This window comes from Chinchilla lanigera, unplaced genomic scaffold (assembly GCF_000276665.1).
Source record: "Chinchilla lanigera isolate Chin_1 unplaced genomic scaffold, ChiLan1.0 scaffold00026, whole genome shotgun sequence".
Classification (NCBI taxonomy): Eukaryota; Metazoa; Chordata; class Mammalia; order Rodentia; family Chinchillidae; genus Chinchilla; species Chinchilla lanigera.
In genome coordinates, this window is record NW_004955427.1 from 25,570,616 (window position 1) to 25,591,050 (window position 20,435).

General features: G+C 40.6%; 1 protein-coding gene and 1 long non-coding RNA gene across 3 annotated transcripts in view; one reads left to right on the plus strand and one right to left on the minus strand.

Annotated features, from left to right (window-relative positions):
• Positions 1 to 1,728: 1,728 nt before the first annotated feature.
• On the minus strand, positions 1,729 to 5,300 carry LOC106148735. Its single transcript, XR_001234398.1, has 3 exons — positions 5,212 to 5,300; positions 4,618 to 4,680; positions 1,729 to 2,089 (listed from the first exon to the last, which is right to left on the minus strand). It is a non-coding gene; the product is annotated as an uncharacterized LOC106148735 (long non-coding RNA).
• Oxsr1 (oxidative stress responsive 1) overlaps positions 5,040 to 20,435 on the plus strand; it is a 120,702-nt gene continuing 105,306 nt past the window's right edge. Inside the window, exon 1 of one of the 2 annotated variants that reach the window (XM_005386597.2) lies at positions 5,040 to 6,453. In XM_005386597.2, the coding sequence (XP_005386654.1) occupies positions 6,384 to 6,453 (70 nt within the window). In that variant the 5' untranslated portion in view covers positions 5,040 to 6,383. The remainder of the gene's footprint in view (positions 6,454 to 20,435) is intronic. The other variant, XM_013515207.1, reaches the window with a different exon arrangement.

Sequence of the window (20,435 nt, forward strand, 5' to 3'; positions counted from 1 at the left end):
TTCCTGGAAGAGGGAGTGGCCCGAGAAATCTCCAGTAAGGGTTCAGGGAGCACAGTGACACAGGGCTGTTGAAAAGAGTGTTGGAAGTCTCTCAGTTTGAGAGGAAGGCCTGGATCGGGGTTGGGGTGCTATACACATTACTACCACCTGAGCTGTGAGACACCAAATTTAAGGATTGGAAAATACGCTTGAAAAGAACACATACACACACATGAGTAGATGAGCGTTTGTGTACCCACTGTCCAGGTGAAGAACTAAAGGGTGCTCAGTTATGCTGCCCTGGCCACGTCAACATTCTCCCACAGCTCATCATCAAACTCAACAAGTTTTCTGTGTCTTTGCTCTTCTGAAGTACGAAATTCCTAAGTTTATGCACTTGTATCTACTTTTAGCCAGATGCGGTGGTATACGCCTGGAATCTCAGCACTCTGGGAAGTGGTGGCAGGAGTGCAAATTTGAGCCCAGCCTTAGTGACTTGGCGCAGTCTTGCCTCAAACAAAAAAGAAAAGGGTCAGGGATATAGCTCATGGGCTCAACCCTTGGTACAGAAAAATGGTTACTTTTGAGTTTTCTGTGAATGGAATCATTATCTAATTTTTTTTTTTTTTTTTTTTTTTTTTTTTTTTTTTTGAGACAGGGTCTTGCTATGCAGTCCATGCTAGGCTTGAGCCCATTTTGTAGCCCAGGCTGGTCTCAACCTCGCAACATCCTCCTGCCTCACCCTCCCGAGTGCTGGGATTATAGGCGTGTGCCACCACGCCCGGCTCATTATTTAATCATTTGGTTATTTATTTATGTATTTATTTTTGTGCTGGGGATTGTAAGCACATGCTTGACCACAGAGTTTAACTCCCATGTTGTTACTCTGCTTTTCTCAGCATCTTTTGAGACTCATCCAAGTCATTTTGTATGGCGGTAGGACATTTCTGCTGTTGTACAGTAGCTATCATATGAATATTTTCACATTTTGAGTGGTTTACTTAGTCATTACAAAACATGCTCACATGTGTATGTTTGTATAAGTCATGTGGAATATATGTATGAGAGTTTGTTTTGGGTTTGTACTTAGGAGTGGAAAATATTTCATAGAAAATCCACTTAATTTTAAAGAGTGAAGCTGAATATGGTGGTGCAAACCAGTAATCCCAGTACTATGGGAGGCTGAGGTGTGAAGATTCTCCAGCCAATCTCCAGTAAAGCGCACACACACACACACACACACACACACACACACACACACACACAGGAGTGCGCACGCCGAATGGGGGAGATTGGTAAAATTATGGCCCATGCATATCATGAAATATTATACAACATTGACAATGACTGTAGATTTATACACTCTGTAATGGAATGAGTTGGAGAGTGAACTAGTTTTGTAGGTGTAGGTAAAGGCAGGTAATAAGGTCTGGGAGGCCAGTTCACATTCATGTCGCAGGCACTGTTGACAGATGACTGAATACAGCATGGCAGGAAGTAATGGACGCAGGTGGTGTTCTCTCTTTTAACTGGCTGGCTAGGTGCACAGGACTTAGTGGAAGACTTCAGGGAGACATTATAAAATGGTGGTGCTGTAAGAGGAAATCAAATCAAATCTCTGATTCTTTGCTTGGATGACAGAGACCAGGGATGTGGACCTTATGTGTGTGAAAAATAAGTTTCTGGGTTACACTGTTCAGATTTTTAGGTTGTTATTGTAACATAAATAAGCACCACTGACCACCAGGCTTGTGCAACAGCAACATGGCATGGAATTTATTGTACCTGGGTTCAGGCAGAGAGTGTGATAAGATCTCCTACCCCAAACAAAGAGAAGTGTGTCCCTTTTGTAGAGAAGGAAAGAAGGCAGGGGACATTAGGCAAGAAGATCCCAAGGAAGAACTGTGGTTAAAGTTTTCTCGCAATCGTGCATCTCAGTGGGCCGAGTCCTTTGAAGTGTTCCTTGTAAATATTTGGGTGTCTCCAGATGTCCCCAGGACCTGATAACTTCCTTGTCCTATCTTATCTCCTTTCCTGGGTTGTGGACAGTAGAGTGTTGGGTTAAAATCCTTGCAGAGAGTAATGCTTCTGCTGGCAAGCAGGCTAGGGGCTGAGAGAGTCAGGCCAGGATGGAGACTTAGTTACTTTAGGTAGCATTAATTACACCAACAAACAGATTTCTTATGTATCCTGAGATGTTCCACATAACAAATAAAAGCAGTCGACCTTTCCCATCAATGGACTCATGGTTGTTTCCGATTTTTCCCTAGCACAATAATGATACAATAAACACATTAATGAAGTATTTTTTTAGACATACTAACTTTTAATCGCTATTGTTTGAATGCTGATGGTACTTAGGAACTCCTTCTCCCTTTGGTATTTGCCATCTGTGCTCACCCCAGCTTGAGGTCATTAGGCTGACACAGTGCCCGTCTGGGAGAACCTGAAGCTCCTCTGTCTTCCAATCTAGCTTCATATAGATTCTACTTTTTGCAGACTGATTTTCTTACCTCTACAATACCACGTATACCTACTTACCTGGCAGGCCCTGAGTGCCTGATACCTTGGCCATTCATTTTTTGGTTTACCAGGAAATCACTTCGTCACTGCAGTCTAGTTCTTAGCTTTTGTTTATATTTGCTTAACTAAAACCACGTGGACATGTGCCTCTGCAGGGCACTATTCCAGACACAAGGGGGAAAGTGAACCTGTGTGAGGTATGGTCATTGTCTCTTTGCCTAACAAGGGATGACACCACACTACACGTGACATGTAATGGGGCATAGATTATAGCAGTGTGTAGTTGGTGCTGGCACTGATGTGTAAATGCTGAGAAAACCAGCTCATGACAGAGATATAAAACTGTGTGTGTATGCTGTGCATATTTTTAATATCTAGGTTTTTCACACGGGTACACATTAATTTTCATACTTCAAAAATAGTTTCTTTCATTAAAGGATCCTATAAAACCTTGATCATTACAGCTCTATATAATTACCCAGTAGTGATTACTCAAGACATTACTAGTCTTAAAATCAGTCCTTTTCCCCCTATTCTGCAGGTGTCAAAAGCAAAGCACAGGGCAAGTAAGTTGCTTATGGGCAACAGTAAGAAGAGAAACATGAATATACTTTCACTCCTTATTTCTCAGTCCAGACAATGATTCTTTTAAGTTTACACACACTAGTAGATGCTATCTAGACCTGGTTCATATTCTTTGGGCCTACTTAAGAGCTTACCTGAGGAGCATGGTCTTCTAAGCACAGATGTGGGCAGAGGTGCAGAAGCATTAGCTTCATAAAGAGGAAAAGGAAAAAGTGTGTGCAGTGGTGGGCCTGGGATCCTAGCACTCTGGACAGCTAAAGCAGGACTGTGAGTTTGAGCCCAACCTAAGCAATTTAGCTACACCTTTTTTAAAAACAACAACAATAAACCAGGGTGGAGGTGTAGCCCAGTGCAAAAGCTCTGGGTTCAATCCCCACTATTGAGAGAAAAAAAAAATTTGATTCCTTGTCTCTTAGTAGGACAATTCTGAGGTATATCTGTTTTTCAGGTGGCTTCCAACGGGATTGATCCCAGTGCCCACACAATAACCCTTCATTAATGCACCTGTTAACAACTATCCTCCTCCACTTCTCTATTCCTTTAGAGTGCCTCTTGGAGTCTTCTCTTAAACTACTTGCTGAGACCAAATTTTGGTCTCAGAATCTGATTCTGGGGGGAATCTGAACTAAGACAGGGTCTCCCTTGAGAATGTGGGAGAAAACAGGGTCCCTCTTCTGGGAAAATATCTCAGACTTTTCTGAAAACTTTTTCTCATCTCTGCCAAGTCTTATGAAAGGAGTCATATGCAAGCACCAGCAGCATAATTAAGATAAAACTATTATTTTTAAAATAGTGTCAAATAACTAAAACCCCTCTGTATCCTGCTTAAAATACTATGTGAATGGTAAAATTATGGTCCATGCATACCATGAAATATTATACATTTACAAAGAATATAGATTTATATACCCTGTAATGGAATGAGTTGGAGAGTGAATTAGTTTTCTAGGTGTAGGTAAAGGCAGGCCCCCCGGACCTTAGTCGTTTACTGTTCTCTACTAAAATCATATGCTCCATGAAAAGAGGTCAAGGCTGCGTTGGTCATAACTGTATTTATGACATTTACGACAGTACTTTCACATACAAACTCCTCCACAGGATGAGAAAGGGGTCATGGTTTGAGATTGTTATCAAAATGGGTACCAATTCTCTGCTCATTTAAAGCATGGAATTGTAAAGTGCACCAGGAAAGTCAGATATAGGGGAAATGTAATGACAAGATCTGTAGAGCAGGTCTCGTTTCAGTCATTCATAAAAGTATGTGTGTTGAGGAGACAGAAAAGAACACATGGGTGAATGTATAGTGACCATGCCCCATCAGAACGTGGGCCAAACGACATTAGATTAGTAGCTTCTTTTTGGGGGGAAGACAGGAAGAGGAAGTTTGCCAACACTTCTCTCTGAACTCTTTATCATTATGCATAGAGTTTCAAAGGAGTGAAAAAAAAAAAATCCTAAGTCTGTCCATGGTCCAATAGCCCAACAACCCCAGGGTATTTCTGCTTTCTGGATCTTTCTACTGAAACAAACCTTGAGATTGCCAATCCTTAGCATCAGATATAGTTCTCTGACATGATGCCCACTCTACTCTTCCTGTAAAAAGACAAAGAAAGGCAACACATGCCGTGAAGATAGTGTAGTAGCAATGATTGAAACCAATTTTCATAATAAGTCCTATGCCATACTGTCGGGAACTCTGGCACCTTTGCTGACTGGTATATTTTATCCTCTCAATTTGACAGGATGAAATCAAAGTTAGCTTTGCAAGATCTGCAGGCATGCCACCCCCTCTATGAGACGTTCTCGTCTTATCAACCATGTGCAAACCTAACTCTTCTGGTCTTCCCACTTATCTTACAAGAGGGATGGGCACAGGCAAACTCAGGGCTTGGGAGGGCCTCGGTGAAGGGTCTCTTCCTTAGTGAGTGCTATAGGACTGAGAGGTATTCTCAGTGGAGACTTCCACACCCGGCCGTCTTCATATTGCTATTTTATTTTATTTATTTATTGTTACCATTTTACCAAGTGCGTTTTTCAATGCCATTATCTAGGAAACCTGAGAAAACTGAAGTTCATTGAAGGTGCACAAAATACAAGGCCACTTGTGGGAAGAGCCTCACTTACTTAATAGATCAAGTTCAGTAGGAAAAAAATGCCCCAACGTCCTGAGGCCCCCAGAGCAGGCGGCTGTTTGCTCTCCAGACCCAAAGCAGAGCCCGGTGAGAACTCGTTCGCAGTCCAACATTAGAGGATGCGCTGCAGCGTGCGCTGAGCCCCGCGCTACAGAGCACTTCCGCCTTGAAAAAAAATGCGGTCACGGGACAGGTTTCCGGTTCCCCTCCTCAAGAGCGCCCAAGACCTTTATCCTAGTTGGCAATTGTCCCCACCCAGCCGCTCCCTCAGGATTCTCCACACCCTGAAGAGCAATTTGCACGTTCGAGGGTGTGACGGTTACGCCGTGACGTCGCCACAGAGAAAGCGGTTAGGCAAACGGAATACCACGGGTCTTCAAAGACCGGAGCTCTACGATCGCGGAGTAGCGCGCTGACAGGCTGGAGGCGGGACTAATTTACGACTGACGTCCACACACACCCATTGCCCTTCTCGTTCCTTCTCAAACCAACCAATGAATGCGACGACGGAGACGGCAACGTGCGCCAGCTGCTAGCAGTGACTCCGCCCCCTCCGCCTGGTCGCCATGTTTAGTGTGGCTACCTCCCCTTGCGCGCGTCTTCATGCTCTACTTCTGCTTTCCGTGGCCCTTTCTGAACTGCTTCCCTAGGTATTTTTTCCTATCCACGTTCAGCTTCCCCCTTCTGAGTTTTGTGCTTGCTCGTGGTTATCCAGACACACTTGATATGGCGGATAGAGGCGGTTCCAAGGCGGGGCGCGACCGGCGCGGTGACGTCAGCGCGCTGCGTGTCGGCAGGTGGAGGCAGAGGGGAAAGTTTGGCCCTTGCTGGGGTCTGGTGGAGGGCGGGGCGGAGGGGCTGGGCCCAGGGGAGGTTTCTGTCGCGGGTGCAGCGGAGGCCGAGGCAGGGACGTGGGCCGGGCCGGGGAGTGCTGGACACAGGCGCAGGAAACGAGGTTCGCCGGAGCTGTGAGCCGCCGCCGCTGTGCCACACAGTGACCCCGCGCCCCGGCGCCGTGCGACCCGTGGCTGTTCTTCAGGCGGTTGGTGGGGGCTCGGCGGCGGCGGCGGCGGCGGCGGCGCGGCGGTTGGGGGTGGGGAGACTTGCTGCGAGGAGACGGGAGGTCAGTGACTTTGAGGAGGACCGAGAGCCGCTGCTATCGTCATGTCCGAGGACTCGAGCGCCCTGCCCTGGTCCATCAACCGGGACGATTATGAGCTGCAGGAGGTGATCGGTGAGAGCCGGCGCCGCGGAGGGGGAGGCGCTCCGCAGGGCGGCGGGTGACACGCGGGGACGCGGGGACCCGCGGGAGCTCGAGGGTTGCAGCATCCGCAGACGTTCGAGGGCCGCCCGTGGGGCAGAGCTCTGTGCGTGCGCATGTTTGGAGTCCGGAGCTGGTGGCGCGTGCAGGCAGGGAGGGGGCTTTGAGGCGCGCACCTGTGAGGCGGGGCGGAGTGCAGCTCGAGAGCAGGTGGAGTATTTGTGTACGGGTTCCACAGATATTTGAGCGCGAGTGACATATCGTGGAGAAGAAAAGTGCAGGTGTGGTATAGGCCTCTCCGAGGTTGTGTGAAAATTGGGATATTGGGATTGTGCGCAGAGTTCCCAATTTCTGGGGTTGTGAGACTGCGCGCTTTGGCTCCTTCTTGGATCCAGACCCCGATTTTTTGAATGGCCGCGGGCGCTAGCCATCGCTGCTGTGGAGCTGGGGAAGATGCTGGTACCGCGCTGAGCAAGGTAGTGGACCCAGCTCTGGCTCCTTGCAACTGAGTTTCTAGTGAGATAGGCAGACAAACAGGTAGCAAAAAACCAAAAAAAAAAAAAAAAAAAAAAAAAAAAAAAAGAGGGAGAGAGAACAGGTTTTGGCAGGTGGGAGGAAGAAATAAACAAGTTTTTCTAATAGAGAATAACCTAGAGACGGAGGTTAGAGTGATTTCAACCGGGGGCATAACGTGATTCTGTAGATCTGGGGGCTGTGTGAATGGATTTGAAGGGGGTCCGGGAACACCAGCGGACCAAAACTTGCACAAACATGGATTGTAATTCTCAGAGAGGTATAATGATTGGGGGAGGCTAGGGACTGAGGTTGAGGGAGTATTGGACAACAATAACACAGTCACTTTAGAAATCCAAACGGGGTGGGTTTAGCTAAACAGAGACTCAGTGTAGCTCACATGAGCAGTCCCTGTGTGTTTGAGGAGGAATTGTCTACTTTGGCCTAAAACTAGTTTTATAACAGTGACCAGCTGAAGACGCCTTAGCTGCCTTAGAGGTGTCAGTGCATATTGCACTGAGTCTGTGTTTTAAAGAAACGTCAAATTTATTTATTTATTTATTCATTCATTCATTCATTCATTCATTTTACTTGCTCTTTGGTTTAAAACCTGGGCTAATTTTGTCTAAAAGACATTTTATTTTTCTTAAACCGTTTCATGGCCTGTGTCCTTGATACATGTTGGGTCTTTGATGTGTGCTGGTTGAGTTTAGCTAGATGTCTGACTTGATTGCTTCTGTGTAGGTCAGTTACAGTTTTATATTGAAGGAAGGGGATTAAATAGGAGAGTCCACAATGATATCAGAAAAGTAAAGGGGTCCCTATTCTTTCAAAAGAGGAATTTTGCTTTCTTTTTTGATTGGGTATCTTTTTTTAGGGTGAAAAGGGTGGTTGTAGCATTCTCAGTGCTTTTTCTGTTAAGGTGGCATACAGTTTCAGAGTTGCAAGGACTCTAGAGATTTAGTGATTTATAATTTTGTGTTCTCAGATCCATAGGATATCTGAATTGTTTCTCTCAGTCGTCTGGATAGGATTAGTTTTCATGACATTCACGGAGTGATCCATGGTTCATCAAATGTTAGTAACTACACGGGTGCACACTTGTAATCCCAGCTATTGGGAGGCTGAGGCAGGAGGATTTTAAGTTTAAGGCCAGCTTCAATTTTATTGAGATCCTTTCTCAAAATATAATAAAATAAAATAGAGCTTGGGGTATAGTTCATTGGCTTTGTGCTTGCCAGGTATAGGTGAGGGATTGGCGCCACAAAAAACCAGTGCCACAAAAAACCAAGCACACAAATGAGCAGTTTTCCGATGTGATCTGACCACTTTATTTTTTTAAACCAATTTTACAGAGGTATAATACCATACTGTAATCCAGTTTTAGGATATTTCTGTCATCCCAATGAGATTACATTGTGCCTGTTGAGAGTTAGTCTCTTTTCCCATCCCTGGTTCAGGCAACTATAAATCTGTTTTCTATCTGTAGATTTTTTTCTTTTTGGACATTTCACAAAAATGGCATTATATAATGTGTTGTATTGGACTTTTCTCACTTAGCTTATTTTAAAAAATTTCCAAACAGTTCTGTTGAGGCCTAAATTATCCCATAAAGTTTACCTGATTAAAGTGTACAATCCAGTAATTTTTTAGTAAATTTACAGAGTTGTTCAGTCACCACCACAGTCCAGTTTTAGAACATTTCCATCATTCCAAAAAGATACCTCATGTCCATTTGTTTTTGTTTTTTTTTTTGGTTTTTCTCCGGTACCAGGAACCGAACTCACGACCTTGCGCTTGCCAGGCAGGCGCTTTTGCCGCTGAGCTAAATCCCCAGCCCCACCTCATGTCCATTTGTAGTTACTCCCTGTTTCCCTTAGCCCCAGGCCACCACAAATCTATTTTGTGTGTCTATAGATTTCTATAAATGTGAGCATATAGTAGGTAGTCTCTTGTGTTTGTCATTTTTTTTCCCTTTGCATGCTTTTGAGGTCCATTCATGTTGTAGCATGCAGCACAACATGACTTGTCATTGGACACTAGTCAGTGGATATTGGATTGTTTCTGCTATCAGTGTTTATGTCAGGTCTTCATGTGAACCTATTTTATATTCCTTGAATGTACGCCAGAAGTGGAATTATTGGATCATATAGTAAATTTAACTTTTATTTGTGTATTTGCCATGGTGGAGATTGAATTTAGGGTGTTTGCACTAAACTATATTCCCAGCCCCTTTCAATCCCTTTTTAGAGTTTTTATTTTGAGACAGAATTTTGCTAAGTCACTAAATTGCTCAGGCTTGAACTTGTGATTCTCCTGCCTTGGCCTTCCAGAGTGCTGGATTACAGGCATGTGCCACAGTGCCTAGCTGGTAAGTTTAACATTTTAAGACACTAATGCATTTTTTAAAAGTAGCTATACTATTTTACTTGCCATTGTTTTAAATCCTGGCCAGTTTTTGGTGTGCCTACGTGTGTGTGTGTGTGTGTGTGTGTGTATTAAATCTTACACATGCTAAGTGTGTGTGTGCTGTACCACTGAGCTTTATATGCAGCCCCGTCTTTTTGATTATAGCCATCCTAGTGTCTATCTTTTTGTGGTTTTTGATTTGTTTTTCCCTAAGGACTTATGATGGTGAGCATCTCTTCCTATGGTTATAAGTTTTTCATATATCTTCTTTGATAAAATGTCATTTTAAAATTTCTGCCTACTTGGATTGTCTGGTGGAACATTTATATTATTAATGATATATAGGAGAGATAAAATATTAATATATTCATTCTGGGTATGAGTTACTCATCTGATTATGATTTCAGTACAATATTTTTTTCCCCCAGTTTAGTTTGGCTTCATTTTCTTAATGGTGTCCTTTAAAAAAATTTTTTTTTTTTTTGGTCTTTTTAAGACAGGGTCTTGCTATGCAGTTCAGGCTGGCCTTGAGCTCACTTTGTAACACAGGATGGCCTCGAACTCGCAACAATCCTCCTGCCTCAGCCTCCCGAGTGCTGGCTTTACAGGTGTGTGCCACCATGCCCGGCAAAAATTTTGTTTTTCATAGTGGTATTGGGGATTGAACTTGGAGCCTTAACACGGAGCTACATCTTCAGCCCTTTTTAATATTTAAAAAATTTTGATACAGGGCCTAAATATGTTAAGGTGGGCTCCAACTTACTTATTACTTGTGATACTCCCGGACTCGCATAGTGCTGAGATTACAGGTGTGCACCACCATGCCTGGGTCTTACTAGTATGTTTTAAAACACAAAAGTTTTACATTTTGATGAAGTATGATGTATCACTTTCTTCTTTTATTCACTTTGCTTTGGTGTTGTGTCTGAGAAATTACTAACCCAACATGAAAAATTTTTGCCGTGTGTTCAGAGTCTTGCAGCTTTAGTTGCTACATTTAAGTCTCTGATATATTTTGAATTCATTTAATGTATTCTGTTAGATAAGATGAACACTTTATTATAGCTGAAGGCACTGAAACATAGAAAGGTAAAATAATGCCATAAAGTTATATACCGAGTGGTGGAGTCACTATTGGCGTCTCGTTGCCTAATTCAGGATCCTTGTTCTTGCCTTTGCAGTGATTGGTTTTTGTATATGAATTAGACTTGGGGGTTGTAGTCCCATAGATTAAGGGACTATCCTTATAGTGAAAAGATCTGATGTGTTCCTTACATTGTCCATTTTACCTCTCACACTTTTCCCTTACCCATCCTCCCAGTAGGGAGTAAAAAAAAGTTTTTGTGAACTACAGCCTCATATAACTAGTAAAGTCAATACAGAAGGAATTATTATTGTTGTTATTCTTGGTGGTGTTGGAGGTCAGGCCTTGAGCTTTTTGCATGCTGGGTAAGCCTTACCACTCTCTGAGCTATACCCCTAGCCCAGGAACACAGTATTTTGTAATAAGCTGTACTCTTCAAGATAAATCTTTCAGATTTCTTCAGGTTTTACTTAAGTTTTTCAGGAGACAAATGATTGGAGTCTAGAAAAAAGGATTTGGTAGATCATTTTGATTTTATTTTCAAAGGATTGTATTCTAGGGGAACCAGTATAGTGGTATCTCTCCCCATTAAAGCAGATCTATGGTTTATTTGACTTGTAGTTTTTTCACGTGGACTACTTAGTACTGTGATATTTATGGGGCTCTTCCTGTCTGTGTCTGTGTCTGTGTCTGTGTCTCTGAGACAGGGTCTTCCTATGTAGTCAGGCTGGCCTCAAACTCACAATTGTGCTTCAGTCTGCCAAATGCTGGGATTACAGGTGTGCACTGCCACACCTAGGTTTGTTCTTCTTTATGGTAAAATCCTACAGTGGGAAGAAAAACTTTCTCTGGGAACCTATTCCAAGTATACAGACTGAGAATTCAAAGAATTTCCTTTAAAAGAATTGTATCATCGTAAGCATGTTTTGGCAAAATTTGAAATTTTCTGTATATGATTATTTGTAAAAGATGTTAGTATTCTTCACATAGTCATTTATCTTGTAAGGATGTTTGAACTCTTTCCTGACCTGTCGTCTTGCATTAGAATTATTAAGCCTGTGTTAGATTTTATTTGACATGTGTTAAAATTGTTGTAAAAGTGTAAGTTTTGGGGTTTGACTTGGTCTCTTACTAGCTTTGTGATCTTGGGCAAATTATTAAACTTCTTTTAGTGTTGGCTTTTTGTCTAAAATGTAGATAAAAGTATTTTTGTCTTTGGGACTGATGGGTGGATTGAGTGCAGTTGTTTGTAGAAGGGGCTTAACATGTTCATGAGGGACATTCAAATTCGAATGTCTCACTCCTGGGCAGCTTGAACTACTGGTGGTAGAAGCTGCTCAATGGGACAGTCATGCGTGTATCACCAGTGGGAATGTGTTAATTCATTAAATGCTATGTAAAATGATGTTATCTCTACTTAAAATTTTTTTCTTCCTTTTGTCTTTATATTTCATAATTTTTGGTATGCTATGAAATGTGAAGTACTGTGTGATTTGAAATCTTGTAACATCTGATTTTAACTCTTAGTGGAACCTCAGGTATGTCTATTTTTTCCTTAGTTCCAGGTCTCATTCAAGTTTAGATGGGTTTAGGGATATATATTAGACATGGTAGCATAGTGTTATAAGGCCCTGTCACCAAGATACTGCTACAGTACAATATGATGGCAAAGATGAACATGGGCAAGTCAGAGGGTGGTGCCATGTGGCTTTTATTATCATGCTTTGAAAAGTTTCAAGAAATTTTTGAGACTTTTATTTTCTTCAGACTAGATTTAGAAAGTTGAAAACTTCAGACGACTTTAAAATTGTTTAGGTGGGTAGAATTCATTTAGCTTTGGCAAAGGCAGCCCACTAGTATAAATTTGATTTTCACCTCCTTTTTATTAATTTTTATTGATTACACATTTTGATGTTTAAAGTATTGGTTTCCAAATACAAACTCCAAAGCCTCACCTCCATCCCCCTCATACTGTGAAGGACTTCCTACTCTATCAGTGAGAGTGTGAAAGTTTAATAATAGAGTAGAGGTTTAATAGTGTATTTTTTTCCCTGGTGGGAGACTCAGCCAAGGTTACTTTTGCACTGAGCCTGTCATTGGACCAGCAACCTCATAGGGTTGCATGAAATAGGGATTACATATATCTGCATGTAATGGAAAATAGAAGTAACAGGCCTTAGTGACAGGCTTCATTTCCCCATTTCCCCTTATACAACAGGATGACTGGAGGTGGCAGCCAGTCCAGATTGTCAGGTACCCAGACTCCTGTTTTTTCATGCCACCATACTTAGCATGTGACTTTCATCCTCATGATTGCAAGATATTTGTTTCACCTCTAGCTTCATGTTAGCGTGTAGGCCAGAAGAATGTGGCAAGAGTACAAAGACACATAACAGCTAAGTTGGCTCCCTTTCGAAGAGGCTTTTTTTTTTCATGGATGCCTTACTCAGTAACTTTCACTTCTGTTTTATTGGCCTGAACTGTGTAATTTGGTATCTGCAGGGGAGATTTGAAAATAAAGCTTTTTAGCTAGGTAACACGTTGTTTCTTCAAACAAAATAGGTGAGGGTTGTCTTGTTAAAGAAGAAATGGTATGTTAGATAAATTAAAAGTGTTAGCCTTGGGTTTTTGAAAAATTTAAGTAAATAGTTCCATGAAATAATACAATTACTGTAAATAATTTAACCTGACATACAAGAATCGGTTAGTAAATCTCAGTTTTACTCTGAAGAGATAATTGGCTACCACTTAAGTGCATGGTATCGACACATCATGTGGTGCTGGTTTCTAGGCCTTACTCTGCTTTTTACTGACTATATGGCCTAAATCTTACCTTTGGGGCTGGTGGTTTAGCTCAGTGGCACAGCGCCTGCCTGGCAAGTGTGAGCTCGTGAGTTTGATTCCTGGTACCGGAACTGCCCCCCCCCGCCCAAAAAAAAAAAAAAATCTTACCTTTGCTTGCATTGCTTTAATAACATTGTAGGTACTTTGCAAGACCAGTAATACTTAACTCATGGGACTATTTTAATCATTAGATGAAAAACAGTGTACAGTGTCTGCCAAAAAATATATACACACTTCATTTCACTGTACAAATAAATGTCTGGAAGCTAATGGCCACTGCTTTGAGTACCTCTTGTACAATTGTACAGCCAAAAGTAACTTGTTTTAGTCTGATGATGTCTCAATAAATTTAATATTAAAATATTTATATGAGGTTTTCTTTCCTGATGTGTACATTTTTTTGTTGCACTCAAGTACTCATCATATTGCTTGGCATACTAAATGCTCAATACATGTTACTGTTCATGGTGGTAATGAGGCATTACCCATGACAACTGGGTTATTTTTGTTCTGCCCTAAGCAAATAATTTTTTCCCTTGAAGATAGATTTCATTACTTGATTGATTAATTCATTCAACAAGTACTTATTGAACTCCTGCCATGTGCCAGGTACCGGTCTCAAAGGTCAGCTTGTCATTGCAGGAACTTGGCTTTTGCTTTGAGTGTGATTGAAAATTGTTGTAGATTTTTGAGTGGAGATTCAACTTTATCTAGCCTGTTTTAAAACTCAGACTGCTGTGTGGAGGATAATTTTTGTAAAGATGCAAGGTTGGGAGGAGAGATTATCTAAGGGGGGATGGTAGTGGAAGTGGTGAGATTCAAGATGTAATGTATTTTGAAGTTAGAGGCTTTGCTGCTGAAGTAGAGAGGAAGGTGAGACAAAATGATTTAAAGGGTTTTGGCTGGCATTGGCATCTGTGGTGGCTTATGTCCTCCCAAAGCTTCATGCGGTCATAGGTGGGGCTTTTCAGAGATGGCTGAATCTGGAGTGTGTGGACTAAATTAGTCCACTGATTGGTTTGGCTTAGTTTGGGGCAGGATTAAGACTGCCCCTCCCTTGGTGTGAGTGCTATCCACTGTAAAGGTGGGTAGCCTGGATAAGCTCTAAGGGGCGGAAAGAGGGTTGCTGCTTGTCACTTGCTGCCTGCTGCCTTGCTGCCTTCTGCCTGCCATGAGCTGTTTCTCATCTGTGGTGCTCTTCAGCTATGCCATCCTGCATTGGAACCAGCCACCTATGAACTGAAACCTCTACCAACTGAACCAAATAAACCATTCCTCCTTTAACTTTGGGTGTCGGTATTTTGTCTCAGGAATGCAAAAAGTAATCAGATAGAGATGGGAGATCACTAGAGTGAGAAGAACAAGTGATGAGTCATTGCAAAGCCATCAGGCTGTGTGAATAATTACTCAGCACATATGGCAGTGTGTCTTTATTTTTGTCTTTGTATGGAAGGAATAAATAGTGTGATTTTTATGACAATGACTATTCTTACAGCTGTTTTGCCTGTTCTAGGAGCCCTAATTTTCAACATGACTCTGATAAGAGGCCTTATTTAGAAAAGAGCTTACAGAATTGTAAATTCTTATGTCTTCATAATGACTTGGTCATCTTTTAGAATGAATAGTGTCTGGGCTTGCTCATTTCTTTAGTAAATGGAAAACCGTACTAAGAAGTACTTTTAAAAATCTCAAGAATGTGTACTGGTTACAGTGATAGCTGGCCAAAACTTTGGGGGATATGCCGTCAACTAATTTGATTTATTTGGTTTATTTTCCTCATGAGTAGGAGTGATACTCATTTTTGTGTTCTCAAATTTGTAGGTCTGGTAAAGTGGAGGAAGAATGGTAATTTTTTTTCACAGTCTCACTCAAGCTCAGTCTCCATTTTCAAGGGTTTAAGAGAAGACTTGTCCCTTTTTTGCACATTAATCCACTCTGATATGTGAAGTACACTGACATTGCAGCTAAAGATTTAAAAGAAGACAGAAGAAAAGTGTAATAAGCGAGGGTATAGGAGTGAGGAATCAAGTATGTGTACTGCTGTAAAAGGATGAACATCTGAATTAGGGTATTTTATTGGAAATGGTTTTAAATTTTCAATCATCTTAGGCCAGTACTTAGTCAAAAATATATTAGAGAAGTTGCTATGACTCTTGAAAACTATTTCTAAGAGATGCTTTCTGCCAGTATACAGGGGTTTATACTGAAGTAATAGTTGTACAGAATGACATTTATTTGTACTGTGTGCTTTGTGTACTGATTCTGTTTACGAATCCAGGTTTGTAATTGAAAAAAATTGCAGTATAGGACTTGTTTTATAGAAGTGATGAATCATGTTTAAAATTTGTCTCTAGCCCTGTGTTATTACATTCTTGTGAAGTGTTGGAGGATGTTAAAATAATTATGAATACATTTTTTAGATATTCTTCCCTACCCTATTTACATTATTGTCATTTTCTATGAAGTAATTTTTTTTTCTAATACAAAAACAACATTGCCTATTCTGAATTAGTGGTGTTAAGTTTTTACTACATTGTCATAGTGCTTTATGTTAAAACTTTAGTACGTTTTGGCATTGTCTGGGAAATCATACATAGATGGGTGAAAGTGATAGGGTGAAGAACTGGAGCCTACAAATCTTTTTCTATCATTGAGTGTGGTGGAACCTTAGCAGTTTGTCTTTTGGCCCCATTAAATCACCCTAGAACTTAATATTTTCCTTATAGAGATATACATTAAGTCAGCAAATCTTTCAAAGAAATATAGTTCAGTAGATATTTATGATTAATAATACTTAGGTTTGGTGTTTCATTACTGATAAAACTAATTCTGTTGTAATAATGACTGGAAAAACCAACAACTAGATTTAAAGTATTTTTTTATATAGTAGTCTCCCCTTACCTGTGCTTGTATTTTCTGTGGCTTCAGTTACCTATAGTTAACTGAGGTCTGGATTTTACATAAAAAATTCCAGAAATAACAATTCCAAAGTTTTAAATTGTGCCCTGTTCTGAGCAGAGTGGTGAAATATGCCATTGGCCTCCCCCAGAGTGAATCATTCCTTTGTCGAATATATCCATGCTGTGTTTGCTGCCTGCCTGCTTGCGCATTAGTCCCTTAGTCACTCAGTTATCGTATTGAATGACTTGGTATTGCAATGCTTATGTGCAGATAACCCTTGGTTTATACAGTAATGGCCCCTCTGTGTGAGAGAGAGGGTAGTGGAGTTGGCAATTTGGATATGCCGAAGATGAGCCATAAAATACTGCCTTTATGTGGAAAGTAAGGCTCTTAATAGCAAAAAAAAACATATGATGAGGTTGCTAAGGCTCTTAATAACAAAAAAATCATAATACACACACACATACATACCACAAACACATATGTATAAACACACACACACATACACACACAAACACATGGTAAGGAGGAGTCTCCTGTGCAATTATGAAGACGGAAACAGTATACTGTTACCATTGTTCTTTTTTATTATTGTTCATCTACTGTGCATAATTTATAAATTAAATTTTATCATAGGTATGTGTAAGAAAGAAATTTTAATTTTTTGTTTGAGATAAGATCTCACTGTCTAGTTCAAGTTGGCCTTGAACTCACTTTGTAGCCCAGGCTGGCCTCAAACTTGCAGTGATTCTCCTGTCTCAGCCTCCCCAGTGCTAGGATTTTAGGTGTGGGCCACCATGCCCTGTGGTTCTGTGCAATTTTATTACATGTATAGCTTTATGTAACTACCACTAAACTCAAGATATATAATTGTATCTCACCACAGGGTCCTGTGAGGCTACCCCTTTATCTGCATTTCTGCCCTCTTCCTATACTCCTACCCCATGGCAACCACTAATCTGTTCTCTCTGTGATTTTATTTTACAGTAAGAGTGTTATGTAAATGGAATTATAAAATATCTAGCTTTGAGATTGCTGTTTTCACTCAGCAGAATTCACTTAAGGTTCATCCAAGTTATTTATATACCAACAGTTCATTCCTTTCTATTGGTGAGTAGTACTCCATGGCATGTGTGTACCAGTTATAGGAGTTTGTTTAACCTTTCTCCCATTAAGGCTATTTGGGTCATTTCCAGTTTTGGGCTATTCTGATCAAAGCTAGTATAAACTCTCATCTACAAACATCTTGGTGAATGTCAGTTTTCATTTCTCTGTGATGAATGTCCAGCAGTACAAATGCTGAGTCACATGACATGTCCATTTTAAAGAAGCACAGTTTTCAAAGAAGTGGTCAAACTGTTTTTCGAGTGGCTGTACCATTTTTTACATTGCCAACGTCAGTGACCTAGTTTCATCACACCCTCACCCAGCATGTAGTGTTGTCAATTATTTTTTAAAGCCATGTTAATAGTGTGCAGTGATACCTATTTGTAGTTTTAATTTGCATGGCTAAAGGTGCTGAACATCTTTGAATGTGCTTATCTGCCATCTGTAAGGCCTTTGACTAAACATCTTTTTTGTGTGTATATAACATATTTTGGTCCTATCCATCCCTCTTTTACTCCATCCCCTCATTCCCTTCAGTGCTATGCCTTTTTAAATCATAATTTTTGGCCCATTTTCTAATAAGACTTTTAAATGATGAGTTTTCAGAGTTCTTTGTACATACTAGGTACAAGTCTTTTTATCAGATACATTCATCCTTTTCACAGGGCTTTGCAGAGCAAGAGTATTAAAATTTGCTTAAGTTTGTCACATTTTCTTTAGGTTGTGCTTTCAGTATCATGCCTGAGAACTCTGCCTAGCTTTAGGTCCTAAAGATTTTCTTTTGTGTTCTTTAACTTGTGTTCTCTTTTGAGGTAAGTTTTGTATAAGGCATGAGGTTTAGGTTGAGATTCATTTTTTCCCTTTGGATGTCTGTCTGCTCTCTTGTCATTTATTGACAGGATTTCCTCGCTCCCATTGAATTGCTTTTGCACCTTTGCCAAAAATTAGTGGGGCTTGTTTATGTGAATCTGTGTCTGTTTTGTAGTGTGTGTGCATGCGCACATGTGTATGTGCATGTGTCTGTCCATCCCTCTGCCAGTACTATACTGCCCTGATTACTATAACTCTGTAAATCTTGAAGTTGGGTAGTGAGTTTTCAACTTTGTTGTTCTTTACTAGTGATTTGGCTATTTTAAGGTCTTCCTTTTTCATATAGCTTGAGCTCAGTTTGCAGCCCAAGCTGGTCTCAGCAATGATCCTCCTGCCTCAGCCTCCCGAGTGCTGGGATTACAGGTGTGCGCCACCGTGCCTAGCTGGCATCAAGGTTTTTAAAAAATACTTTTTCCATGATAGTTGCTGTGATCATATGACTTTTCTTCTATACCCTGTTGCTATGGGGTATTGATAGATTTTTTTTTTTTTTACTAGCCTTACATAACTAGAACACATTCTGCATGTGTGTGGTGTATTCTCTATTGCTGGATTCAGTTTACAAATATTTTTAAAAAATTATTATTTTTATTTTTTTCGTCTTTTTGAGACAGAGTCTGGCTATGCAGTTCAGGCTGGCCTTGAGTTCACTTTGTAGCCCAGGCTGGTCTTGAACTCGAAACAATCCTTCTGCCTCAGCCTCCTGAGTGCTGGGATTGCAGGCGTGCAGCACCATGCCTGGCCTTACAAATATTTTATTAAGGATTTTTCATTGTAAGTTCTTGAGAGCTATTGGTGTTTAGTTTTCTTACGTCATTATATGGTTTTGGTGGTTGTATAGTAAAATGGCCTTATAAAATGAATTGGGAACTGTTTCTGCTTCCTGTGTTTCTGGAAAACATTGTATAAAATGGCTGTTAATTCTTCTCTCAGTGTTTGGTAAAATTCTTCAGTGAAGTTAGCTGCAGCTGAAAATTTTTTCAGGAACTTTATAAAATAATGGCTTTAATTTAAAAAATAGCTATAGTGTTATTTAGGCTATCTACTTTATGTTGCAGAGTTTTAGTTGTTTTTGAAGTATTCCCTTGAATTATGAGCTAAAATTGTTTATCATATTTTCTTATTTTTTTTAAAGTATTGAGGTAAAATTTGCCTTTTTTTTTTTTTTTTTAATTTGATTTTTGAGACAGGGTTTCACTATGTAGTCCAGGCTGGCCTCAAATTTCTGATGATTCTCCTGCTTCAGCCTCCTGAGTGTTGGGATTATAGGCATGTGCCACCATGCCTGGTTAAAATTTTACCATTTTAAAGTATACATTTCATTAGTTTTTTTGGTGAATTCATAATGTTTTAGAAGCATCACTGGATCTAATTCCAGAGCATGTTTATCACTCCAGAAAGAAAAAGCCTGTACCTACTAATCAGTCCTGTCTGTCCTTCTCCTTCCCTGGTTCCTAACAGTCACTGATCTCTCTTTTCTTGCTGTAGATTTGCTTGTTCTGAACATTTTCACAGAAATGGTGCTTGGCTTCTCTTACAAGATTTTCAGGGTTTGTCCATGTTCTAATATGTATCAATATTTATTCCTTTTGAGCCTCTCTAGCAAATGTTTTATGTTGGTAATTCTGTGTTTTAATTGTTTAATTTCCATTTGGTATCTTAAAAAATAACTTCTGGAATTGAGGGTGTAGTTCAGTGATAGAGCACATGCTTGCTGTGTGACAAGGCCCTTAGTTCAATTCCCAGATCTCTTCCTGACTGCACTCTTATTTCTTTGCTGAGATTTAAAATTTTTTTTTGTTTCAGCAGGGTCCATAATTGTTTGTTGAAGCATTTTTATGATGGTGGCTTTAAAATTCTTGTCAGATAATTGTAACATCTGGTTGATCTTTGTGTTTGTGTCAGTATGATCCCCGCCTTTGGGCAGTATGGGAGATTGAACTCAGGGTCTTTGTGCTAACCTACCCACCCAGCCCTTTTTCTAATTTTTTATTATGAGACAGGGTCTCACTAAGTCACTAAGTTGCCTACAGTGGCCTTGAACTCACAATCCTTCTGCTTCAGTCTCCCAGAGAGAGAGTTGGAATTATAGATGTTCACCACCCTGGACTTGTCTTTTCTTGTTCAGATGTGCTTTTCTTTTTTTTTTTTTTTTTTTTTTTTTTTTTTTTTGTTTTTTTCTCTGGTACCGGGAACCGAACTCACGACCTTGCGCTTGCCAGGCAGG